Source organism: Staurois parvus, unplaced genomic scaffold, assembly GCF_062004578.1.
Source record: "Staurois parvus isolate SC_StPar_1 unplaced genomic scaffold, SC_StPar_1.0 ptg000454l, whole genome shotgun sequence".
Taxonomy (NCBI): domain Eukaryota; kingdom Metazoa; phylum Chordata; class Amphibia; order Anura; family Ranidae; genus Staurois; species Staurois parvus.
Window position 1 is genome coordinate 7527981 of NW_028318250.1, and position 12280 is coordinate 7540260.

Below are 12280 nucleotides of genomic sequence, written 5' to 3' on the forward strand. Positions count from 1 at the left end.
AATGGATAAAGGCTGAAATGTGAAATATTAGATATCAAAACCCAGCCTCGTTGTATTTTCCATGACCCCAGCACACACAAAAGTAAAGCATGGTGTTCCTTCAGTATCAATTTGTGCACTAGGGGATCTAGAAAATATTTTCTCTCTAACAGAATCAGCTTGAAATATTTTTGCATACAAATTTCAAAAGAAAAATAAAAAGGCACAGTTTGTAAAACTAGAGCATTTAATAATGAAACAATAATCAATGTTTCTGCTTTGATTTCTTCTTTCTGACACCTTGGGATTGAGAGTCCACCTTTTTGTTGCGATTCTTGTTTTTGACATTGTGAGTGTCGTAGTACCGCACCCCCACTTTTTTTGAATGCTGTTGCCTCTCTATGCGCCTCCTCTATTTAAAAAAAAAACAAACAAAACATCAGCATAAAAAAAGCGTACGGTAAAATGCCTTGAGGGTTGATTCTGTTGCCGAAAAGTGTAATTTTAAAGCATTAAGGCCTACTTGTCTAATTTGGTTTATATTCTGTCTTGTTGTGAAAATGCCACTTATTCTGCCCAAGGTACAGCAGCTTGTCCACAACAAAACAGGATAGAAGCAGAACCAAGATACTTGAAATTGGTCTGACCTTTTGTAAAAGGTAACCCATTATATTGCTATTTTTGGGGATTCAGGGACAAGTAGAAATCCATAATGATCAGTGAAAGTATGCTAAAGTAGCATCAGGTGATCTGAAAAATAGGATTTTGGTGAACTGACACCTACAGGAATATTGGACCCTGGCAAAGAAAAAAAAATTGTAGGCCAGCTCAGAGAACACCTTCCACTCCCAGTATGCTGCAGTTTGTAGCAAAGCAGTATCAAGAAATTGATCGTATCAGAGGAGAAGGACCTATGTCCCTCACTGGACTCAAAGAAAACAGCATTTTTAAACTCTGCATAAAATCCTTTTCTTGATCAATTGAGGACCACAGGAAGTCATTAAAGTGGAACTATACTTACCTTGAATGCGGCGTCTCAGATCTCCCCATGTGGTCGCTGACATCTTCGAGCAGCCGGTGGCCACTGTAATTGGCCAGGCGTGCATGGCTTCACTCCCACTCATACACAGGAGTTCAGACAAATTCTGCAGTGCCAAATTTTACAGTGAGCTGCACAGGCAGTTAGCTAACTTTAATGTAGAAGAGACAAAGCATGTCTCTTCTGCATTAAAATTCCTGCCCGTTTGCCCTTTTGGACATCCTGACAGTAAAAATGGAACTTTAAGTCAAAATATGAAAAAGTGGTCCAACTGAGTGGTGGGCAACAATCCCCAAAACAAAACAGTCTGCAGCTCAAAAGGCTGCCTGAATGAGCTCATGCCCAAAACTGGCATAAGATGAGGCCTGAACATCCACCTGGTAGAACTTGTTGGAACAACTATGGACAAAAGACCAGGAGGCAGCCTTGAAAATCTTGGAAGCAGTAGCCTCTGTTCCAAAGAGCCCAAGAGGCACTCACATAACTAGTAGAGTGTACTTTGACAGGGGGAACCCTTCTCTTAAGAACATCTGTGATCTGTCTGAGCCACCAAGAAATGGTGGAACAAGAAGCTGGCTCACCTTTATGGGTGCCATCTGGAACTACGACATGAGTCAGACTTTCCAAATGATGCAGTGGCCAAGACATGAAGCTCACAGCCTGAGCATCCAGACTGGAACTAGAACTAGTGATGGATTAATCATATCCTGATTGAGGCAATAGATCAAAAATGACTTTAGATGGGAAGAAAGTCCTGGGCTTCACCATCACCTTCTCCTTGTGCAAGACAAAAAAAGAGTTCTGAACAGAAGGTCACTAGCTCCTACACTCACTTCACAGAGATGATGGCTACAGGAAACATTGCCTTATGAGAGTCGGGAGAGGAATATCTCTGGTGGGTTCAAAGGGTGGTTTCTGAAGTGCAGAGAGAACCAAACTCAGGTTCCACAGAGTGACAGGAAAACAAACAGGGACAGCCACATGGAGGACACCCTGAACAACAGTCTAAGTCAAGGAATGGGAAGCCAATGGTCTCTAAAAGAAGACAGCAAGAACAGAGACCTGATCCTTTGCTGAACTCAGGGAAAATTAGAAGTCCAATCTTGCAGTGGGAATTCCACCGCACTGCAAGGGTTAACTGCTAGTTTAGGTCTAGGGGACCAGCTACATCGGTTTTACTTACCTGATCCTTTGAAGACTCCTCCACGCTGCTAAGCCAATCCTAGCAGCCTTATCTCACCTACATTTAGATGGTCTAAGGTCCTGTGTCATCATTAGGACTGATGTAAGGACAATTTTATGCACTTAGTGCAAGGATGTTGACAGACAGTTCACTGCCAAAGTGAACAGAAAAGCCTCACATCAAGCAAAGTATGCTTTCCGTGTTCAGTGCAAGACCTTGCAAGAAGTAGACTACCCATCTTTTAGCAGAGTGAGTGTAACCAATTTAGAGATACCCATGTCTCTCAGAAACGGAGCTTCAAGAGCAATGTAATTAAAATCAGTGACCGTGAAGCAAGATAGTAAAATGGTTCATAAGACAGGAGATCTAGATGATCCAAAGAGCCCACAGAGCATCCACCAGGAGTCTTATCAAATCAGAGTACCACATCTGTCTCCGGAGCTATGACAATCAAGGGAACACTCGCCACCTCTATCCTGTGAAGACAACAAGGATGAAGTTTTCAGTGAAGGAAAAAAATTGTAGATAAGGGTACCAATCCTGTAGAACATTGACTGTTTCCACTAGAAGATGTCTGTACATGGAGACAAATCTGTCCAGTTTTTTGTTAAACTTGGAGGCCAGGAGGTCCACATCCAGTGTCCCCCAACTGTGAAAGGTCCTGGAACAACAACTCTAGGTGAAGGCTGACTGCCACTTGATCATGGCTGGCATGTAAATGGCAGCCAAAGCAGAACATGAAGTTCTGCCCAGGATTGGTTCTATTCCACCTCTCTTGCAGTGGCAAGACTTGTCTCCTTTCTGATGCTTGATGTACACTGCTGCCGTGATATAGTTTGACTGAATCTGAATCAAATAACCCTTCGGCAGGGTGTTCCAGCTCTGTAGGGATATCCAAATTGCCTGAAGCTCTAGAATGTTAACTGGGGGATAAAATACTGTAAAGTTCATATCCTCTGCACCAAAAGATTGCCCAGGATTCCGCTTTTCCCAAAAAGGCCAGCATCCGTCTGAGAATCTTCCAAAACATGGAAAAGTAGGACTTCAACCCCAGAGCTGGGTTTCTGATCCACCAAGCATGCCAGGGACACCCTGATCCTAAGTGGCAGACAAATCAGCCTGTCCAGAGACTGAAATGACTTGATGATAAAATATTGTGTTCTAGGGTTTTGAAGTGTAACTGGGAAGATGGGACTGCCTCCAATATAGCCAATATCAACCCCAAGAATCTCATGCAAAAGCAAAGATGTGGGTGTTTACTGAAATGGGAGCAGAGAGTTTGAGATTTCTTTTGGGGGAAGGAAAAATGTTGGATTAGGCTGTGTCCAGGTCTAGATTCAGATACTCCAAACAATGGCCTGGTTCCAGCATCTACTGTATTTCTAAAATCCATCTGAACCTTCATCTGAATCCAGGAGCCATCTGAACCTCTGCAGGGTTTGGACAGTCGGGGTTACATTGTCCACCAGAAACTGCACAGATTGTTCCCTCAATAAGAGGCTGTTTATGTTTTCCATAATGAGAATACTCCAAGTGTGCAGTAAGGCTAGTACTGGGGCTATCTCTTTGAAAAACCCAGGTGCAGATGAGAAGCCAAATGGTAGGTCCATGAAATAAAAGTGCAAAGGACCAATAGCAAAGCAAATTTACCGATCCTTTTCCTGCCCTGAATAAACACATGAATGCACCTTCATATTTTGCTAGATTTTGGATTATACATGGACTAGAAAATACAGTCATACAAAAAAAGAGCAATACAGACTTAAATCTGTGTCTACATAAGTGTCTTTTTATATCTAGCATCCAAGATCTAACTTAATCAGACCAAGAATTAGTCTATTTCTAAATTGTATAGATAGTTATTGTATACATAGTTTGATTGCCACTAGGTATACGTAACTATCTCAGGTGTCATGCATATAATTTACACCCTACTTGACTGAGACTGAATAATACGGCCCAGATATTGCTGGGACTGACTTATATCTTGGACTACTACATATGCTAACCTAGATTGACATACAGGACCTCTGACTGTTACTCTGATTATTATGAACAATTTTACCCGGAGCAGTTGCAGCCGAACCCCCATTCCTCCCTACCCCCCCCCCCTTTTTTTTCCCTCACTCTCTCTATCCTACACACTTACCATTACCTTCCCATTTCTCTGAGTTTTGGTGAACTTCGATTACCAGCAGACCCAAAAGGTACAACTACAGTTCTTCAGCTTCCACCTCCAGGGGTGGACATCCAACTACCCACTGCTATCACCATCCTTTCACCGTGTATAGCATTGCATTCTGTAATTAGAGGGACTATACGAGAATTCGCTGATTCATATACCCAATTGTTATGTTCACTTCATTCTTCATTTCGGTTTTTGTTTGGATTAAGTTTTTTGTTTATTCTTGCTTTCAGCATTGTTATGTGATGAAACTATGTATGCTTCAGATGTATATCCCGACAGAGGGATACTGGCATTTACTGAGTTTTTTCATGATCCGAATGTAACCTGTATATGTTATTGTGCCACTTTTCTTAATAAAATAGTTTTTGGAAGAAAAAAAAAAAAAAAGAATCTCAAGTGGCAAGACAAAGTACAAAGGTTAAACTTGGTTACAACACATATCATCATATTGTCAGTCTTTTTCAAAATAATGAAAAAATAAATTCAACCCATTTCAAATGTAATTTTTTTTTTTTTTTTTTTTTTTTTTTTATAGTTTTATCTACAAAACCACTTCAATTCCCACCTTATATTGCTACTGACCATACATACCTCTTTTGATGTTAGTTTTTTCTGTGACTTTACATTCTCCTCTTCCTCCTCCTCTTCAAACCGTTTCCTTTTCTTTCCCAGTTTGCTCTTTCCTGTAAAAAATTGTTTATTAGTGTGAAGCTTTACGCTCTGCTAGTGAGTAGTGTGACAATTTATTTGGGATCCTTTGAAATCCCTCACAGAACAATAACAAACATTACAAAATAACAAAAGAAAAAAAAATCATTAAATTCCATATCGTGTAGTACAGTATAGGGCGGGCAGCAAGCCATAGACAGATTAACACCTGTGCAATAAGTTCATCTGTGAAATTTCCTTCCTACTACATATTCCAGACAACTGCTAGTGGTATTTTAACAAAGTGGAAGCAACTGGGAACAACAGCAACTCAGCCATGAAGTAGTAGGCCACGTAAAATGACAGAGAGGGATCAGCGCATGCTAAAGCACACAGTGCGCAGAAGTCGCCAACTGTCTGCAGAGTCAATAGCCAAAGACCTCCAAACTTCGTGTGGTCTTCAGATTAGCACAACAGTGCATAGAGAGCTTCATGGAATGGGTTTCCATGGACGAGCAGCTGCATCCAAGCCTTACATCACCAAGTGCAATGCAAATTGTCGGATGCAGTGGTGTAAAACACGCCACTGGACTCTAGAGCAGTGTTCTCTGGAGTGATGAATCATGCTTCTGTCTGGCAATCCGATGGACATGTCTAGGTTTGGCAGTTGCCAGGAGAACGGTACTTGCCTGACTGCATTTTCAAAGTGTAAAATTTGGTGAAGGGGGGGAATATGGTGTGGGGTTGTTTTGCAGGGGTTGGGCTTGGCCCCTTAGTTCCAGTGAAGGGAACTCTTAAGGTGTCAGCATACCAAGACATTTTGGACAAATTTCATGCTTCCAACTTTGTGGGAACAGTTTGGGGATGGCCCCTTCCTGTTCCAACATGACTGCACACCAGTGCACAAAGTAAGGTCCATAAAGACATGAATGAGCCAGTTTGGGGTACAGGAACTTGACTGGCCTGCACATAGTCCTGACCTCAACCTGACAGGACACCTTTGGGATGAATTAGAGCAGAGACTGTAAGCCAGGCCTTCTCATCCGACATCAGTACCTGACCTCACAAATGCGCTTCTGGAAGAATAGTCAAACATTCCCATAGACACTCCTAAACCTTGTGGACAGCCTTCCCAAAAGAGTTGAAGCTGTTAGAGCTGCAAAGGGTGGGCCAACTCAATATTGTACCCTACGGACGAAGACTGGGATGCCATTAAAGTTTATGTGCGTGTAAATGCAGGTGTCCCAATACTTTTGGCAATATTCCTGTATATCCCCACCCACTCTGAGAGACTCTATTGTTGTAGCAAGCAAAGGAGAAGCAGAGGACAGAGAGGAAGGACTGGTGTCCTGTGCTGTACTCCAAAATATAGAATTTACTGGTAATTCAATATTCCTATTATTTTAATCATACAGGGCACAGGACAGCAAGTCAGACTAAGGAACACCTCCAACAATAAACGGAGGGGTGGGCAACAACACAGCAAACAGGCCCACACAAGGAAAGGTCAATACACCCTAAACACTCAGATAACCAAGTTTGAAGCGCTCGATTAACAGTTAAAGCTCACATCAGCAGAGGCCTGCAAATCCAACCGGTAAAACTTGAAAAAAGCATGAACAGAAGACCAGGGGGCAGTCTTGCAAACCTGTGAAATGGATGTTTGATGCTGGAAAGTGAAAGAAACACCCATCAATTCAGTGGAATAGGCCCTATAAGGGAAAGGAGGAACCCTTTTCCTTGAGGGTGTAAATCCAGGAAATGAGCAGCCTGAGCCACCTAGCAACAGTGGAAGATGAGGGATGTCTCTTCTTGGGGTCTTTAGAAGGAAGATGTTGTGGACAGGTAGACCCTAACAACTCTGATCACATCTAGGCAGTGAAGTGGGTTTTCTTCAGCACATTGCAGAACAGGACATAGAGAAGAGAGAGCAATATCCTGTATGCAGTGAAAGGAAGACATTGGGGTGGAAGAAAAGTTAGGGTCTCAGGACCACCTTGTTCTTATGTAAGACAAAAAAAAGGCTCCATGCAAGAACGGGCTGCCAGCTAGGAGACGCCTGACTAACAACCATCAGAAACGGCCATCTTACCAGTGAAATTTGCCAATAAGATATACCAAATTGGCTCAAACGGAAGTTTTTGAAGAACTGAAAGCACCAGATTCAGGTTCCATGAAGATACTGGAGGTTGGAGTGGGGAATTAATATAAGCAACTATTTGTATAAAAGCCCTGACAAGAGTGTGAAGCCAAAGGTTCTGGAAAAGAATGGATAAGGCTGAAACCTGTCCCTGTACAGTACTAAAAGCCAGATGCTGGTCCACGCCAGACTGGAGGAAAGCCAAGATGCAAGGAACAGAATATTCCTGGGCCTATTGAGGTGCTTATTTTTGCACCAGCTAAGTAAATCCTTCAGGTGCAATGGCAAATCCTGTGAGAAATCGATTTTCTCTCCCTGTGTAAAAGGGAATGACAGAATCATCAATGCCAATTATCTTTTAGGACCTGGGCTTCCATAGCCGCACCCTTTAAGCCAGTAACTGAAATGCAGAGTGGAACAGAGGGCCCTGTAACAAGAGGTCTAGCGTGTTTGGCAGAGGCCAAGGCTTGCAGGCCAGAAGTCTGTGTACCAAGTTTGCCTGGGCAAATTTGAAGCGATGAGGATCACTGGAATTTGTTCATCCACTATCTTGTGGAGCAATCCAGGGAGAACCTTCACTGGAGGGAATGCATATACCAATCTGAATTTGGACCATCAGGGCATGCACTGTGAAAACCAGGGAATCTCTGGACCCAGCCACTAACCAGTTCAGCTTTTTGTTGAATCTGGGAAGCCACGATGGCAACATCTGGCGGTCCCATTTCTGACAGAGGATCAGGAAGATCTCAAGGTGGAGGGAACACTCTCCTGAGACTAAGCATTGGCGATTGAGGAACTCCTGGCGTGTACAGTGGAGAAAGTTGAAATATTGCTCTGTTCAGGTGATATTCAGGCTTGCTTCATTCTTGATGGTTTATGCAGGCCATAGCTGTGGCATTGTCTGACTGAACGCTGTTTGGGTCACTGTGCAGAAGAGTCAGTCTTATGGCTCTCTGTTCCAAAAGGTTGATAGGGAGCATCGATTTCTGTGGGGACCAGGTTCTCTGCACAGTCAGGGAGTTGTGGAATATACTCCCAATTCCTCACGCTTGGGTATGTCATTACAGCATCCCAGGGAGAGAAAGAATGCTTTCCTGGATTCTAGGGCTGAGTTGGAAATCCACCATGCCAAGATTTTACTTGGCTGGACAGCAGTAGTGGGCAATCCAGAGAAGGGATCTGCTTGACATAAGTATTTCAAGCTGCAAAGGTCTTGAGTGGAACTAAGCAAAGAGAATGGCTTTGAAGGAGGCCACCGGAGCCCTCATGCAGAAGTGAGCCAAGCGATGTTTAGTTGACCTGGGACTCTGACAAGAAATATTTTCTTGGTAAAGAAAAATCTTTGCCTGAGCCATGTCCAAGATGTTACATGGTAAAGTGACATAGTGATTTGCCCTTTACCACAATTTGTGATCAGCTGTGTCTAAAGGAGTGTGCCTGCTGCTCGCCCCAGGGGGCACGTATGAGGCACATATGCTGGAAGGATGCCTATAAACATCCTCCCAGAACAAGAGAACCACAATTGTCATACTGTATTTGAAAATTAAAAATTACCTTTTCTTTTCAATCTTAAGCTCTGTCATTTTCTACAAAATGCTATGCAATATGGTCACCTAAAAGTGTTCTGTACACAGATGATGTACAGAACACACCACAGGAACATTTCCTGTTTGTGTGATTGGTTCACCGACTTTCCAAGACGTCTGTGCTGAGATACAAGTCTTATTTCAGGCACCCTCTGCAACAAAAAATATAATTTTTGTTGAAATACTCCTGAAGGGAAATCCTGTGTAAGGCTCTATTCACTTGTGCGATTTTCATCTTATGGACACACAGAGCTGGCTCAGGAGCGAGCATGCATGGGTGCCAGAATGCAAGCAGCATTGCTGTGCGGGCACTCAGCTGGGAGGAAGAGCCAGGAGAGTACAGGCGGGGGACCCAAGAAGAGGAGGATTAGGGCTATTCTGTGCAAAACCATTGCACAGACCAGGCAAGTATAACATGTTTATTATTTTAAACAAAAAAAAAAAAAAATCTTAACATTTAGTATTACTTTAACCACTTGCCTACCAGGCACTTATACCCCCTTATTTACCAGGCCAATTTTCAGCTTTCAGCGCTGCCGCACTTTGATGGACAATTGCGCGGTCATGCAACATTGTACCCATATGAAATTTTGATCATTTTTTTCTCACAAATAGAGCTTTCTTTTGGTGGTATTTAATCGCCACTGGGCGCTTTACTTTTTGTGCTATAAAAAAAAAAATGCAAAAAATTTGAAAAAAAAAAAAAAAAAGTTTCTTTGTTTCTATTATAAAATTTTTCAAACAGGTATTTTTTCTCCTTCACTGAAGTGCGTTGATGAGGCAGCACTGATGGGCACTGATAGGCGGCACTGATAGGCAGCACTAATGAGGTGGCACGGATAGGCGGCACTGATAGGTGACACTGATGATGGGTACTGACGGCACTGACTGGCATCACTGCTGGGCACTGACTGGCGGCACTGACTGGCACAACCCCTGGGCACTGACTGGTGGCACTGACTGGCAGCACTGCTGGGCTGCACTGGTGGGTGGCACTGGTGGGCAGCACTGGTGGGTGGGCACAGGTGGGTGGCACTGGTGGGTGGGCACTGCTGGGCACATGTAGGTGGCACTTCTGGGCACAGGTAGGTGGCACTGCAGAGTGGCACAGGTGGGTGCACTGCTGGGCACAGGTGGGTGCACTGCTGGGCACGGGAGGGCGGAGCTAGTGGGCGCACTGCTGGGCGGAACTTGCGGGTGGCACTGCTGGGCACCGATCATCAGGGCACTGATCATCAGTGCCCTGATGATCGGTGCCGATCCCCGCTCTGACAACTGCCGGTTCTCGGCAGTACTTTCCTCACGATCTGACAGCGTGAGGAAAGTGCAGCCGAGAACCGGCACTTGCATTACCCTCTGATCAGCGTGTCATTGGACACCGCTGATCACATGGTAAAAGGCCGCTGTGATTGGCCTTTTACCACATCACGTGATCAGCTGTGTCCGGGTGCGCGCCCCCTGGGGCGCGCAGGAGAGCGCGTTCTGGGAGGACGTCATATGACGTCCACTCAGAACTGGCCGGCCGCAGTGCAGCTGTCATTGGGCTATCTGCGGTCGGCAGGTAGTTAATATTGGCAACACGTTATATAGCAAGGACCTCCTCCTATGCCTTGGTTTCTGCTTTATTATAGTGAGCAGTTAAACAGATGGTGTCAAGTTATTCAACCAGTGACCAGTGCCAGTGGGCTCTGGTCCATAGTTTTCATTTTGTTTAGGTCACCTATCATAGCAATGGTCTGCGGTAGCTATTTTTGCATTATTCAACAACAGGTGTGATGGTTTCATGTGTATACAAGGACAACAGGTTTTCATTGAGTTGTACAGAGCTCCAGTAGTTTTTTTCACCAACATGAAAAATATACCGTAACATACAAAAGACTGCTGTGGCAGTTTTTAGGAGGATGAATGGCAGCTGGTAATTGCATGGCTGAAACAGTTCAGAAAATAATTAACTTTAAGCAGTGAAGTGTAAAGGCCAGGTAATTAATGGGCATTAATAGTTAGAGAGCATGATAAATGTGGGTGGCAGCTATTAGCAACCTGAGGAGATTACCAAATTAAGTGTAAAAATTACCTTCATTTTGTTGCTGTTCTTCATCTTCATCCCTTATTTTGGGTCTTGCAAATAAATGCTCACTTAGATCCTTAGGAATTCTGAAAGTAAAAAAAAAAAAAAAAAAAGTTAAAACACACATCAGTACTGCATTTTGCAGTAAATGGGCACAAATATATAATTTCATGCTTGGAAAGCAAGCAAGTATATAAACTATTTGGTAACATTTATTGTTTTTCCCATAATCTCAACAACCCTATCAAATTCCTCACAATACTGACAATTTTTGAAACACACTTCACTGTAAGAAACCACAGCTTTCAACAGCATACAATAAGTCCCTAGGCACATACCACGAACCAGATAATCTTCAGAAAATATTCACCTAAGCACAGGCTCCTGTTAAAAAGCCTTTGACTACGTGTAGCAACTAGCATTCTCAGTTAACCCTCTGCAAACTAATATATACGTTAATGCTCCTAGCCAACCCCCATTACTAGGATAAAAAAAAAAAAAAAAGAATTAAATAAAGTTACCCTACCCTAACACTTGTCTTTGTCAGAGAGCTAACCCTAATCTCACCAATCAAGCACTATGCAACTGCTATTTGACACCTTTGGGGGTCTTAAATAATGTGTTCACCAGTAGACTTGGTTCCTCTCATTAACTACTAATGACTGTCCTGACTAATGTCCTAGGCATCATAGCATACATTGGGGACAATTTGGCATTCCTGGAGTATCCAGGGACCACTGATACAGCTAGACAGCCTAAACATGTATTGCAATACAAGTGAACCAAGAAACTATTGCTTTCCATAATGTTCTTATTAAGCAATTCAGACTTCGAATAGCATCAACTCGAACAGTAATTGAAATTTCATTGAATAGTATAACATTAGGACTTGATTCCTTGAGGTGCTTGCGTATAACAGCCCTAGTATTGCCTTACTTATGTACCCTAGTGCCAACACAATTTGGTTTAGGGGTTTTAAAAAACTGCCACTTATTTTAACCTTACTGTAAAAACAGGGATATTACTTGTACCCAAGCTTGTACACAGATTTTTTTTTTCCCCATAGAAAAGATTGCAGTGTTTCTAGAACTGTATGCAGGCTTTGTTAAAGTGAACTTGACCTAGTCTGAAGTGTTGCTAAAATAACAGTGCTGAAACCGTACTGTGATTATAAGTACCAATGTAAGGCATAAAAGCAATGCATGTCTAGTCTAGAGCACATTGCATCATACAGTAGCTTTATATGAGCATCTTTTTCTGCAAAAGTTGAAATTAAGCTCCCTGGCATTCAGCTGTCAAGTTCACTGCCTTTGATGCCCACCTAAAGTGGACCCCTGCTTTGTTCAAGTAAGGCAAAACAATTGGTTCACTTACCTACCATGCTCCACAAGAGCATCCACTTACATTTTCTTTGACTCCGACACATAACTTTGCCACCAAGAGTAACTT

General features: G+C 43.0%; 1 protein-coding gene across 1 annotated transcript in view; it reads right to left on the reverse strand.

The window, feature by feature from the left end:
* Positions 1-208: 208 nt before the first annotated feature.
* The window catches only part of GNL2 (G protein nucleolar 2), a 70364-nt gene continuing 58292 nt past the window's right edge, over positions 209-12280 (reverse strand). The window contains exons 14-16 of the mRNA XM_089688801.1: positions 10838-10917; positions 4981-5072; positions 209-391 (exon numbers count right to left, since the gene is read on the reverse strand). Coding sequence (XP_089544927.1) covers positions 245-391; positions 4981-5072; positions 10838-10917 — 319 coding nt within the window. The 3' untranslated portion in view covers positions 209-244. The remainder of the gene's footprint in view (positions 392-4980; positions 5073-10837; positions 10918-12280) is intronic.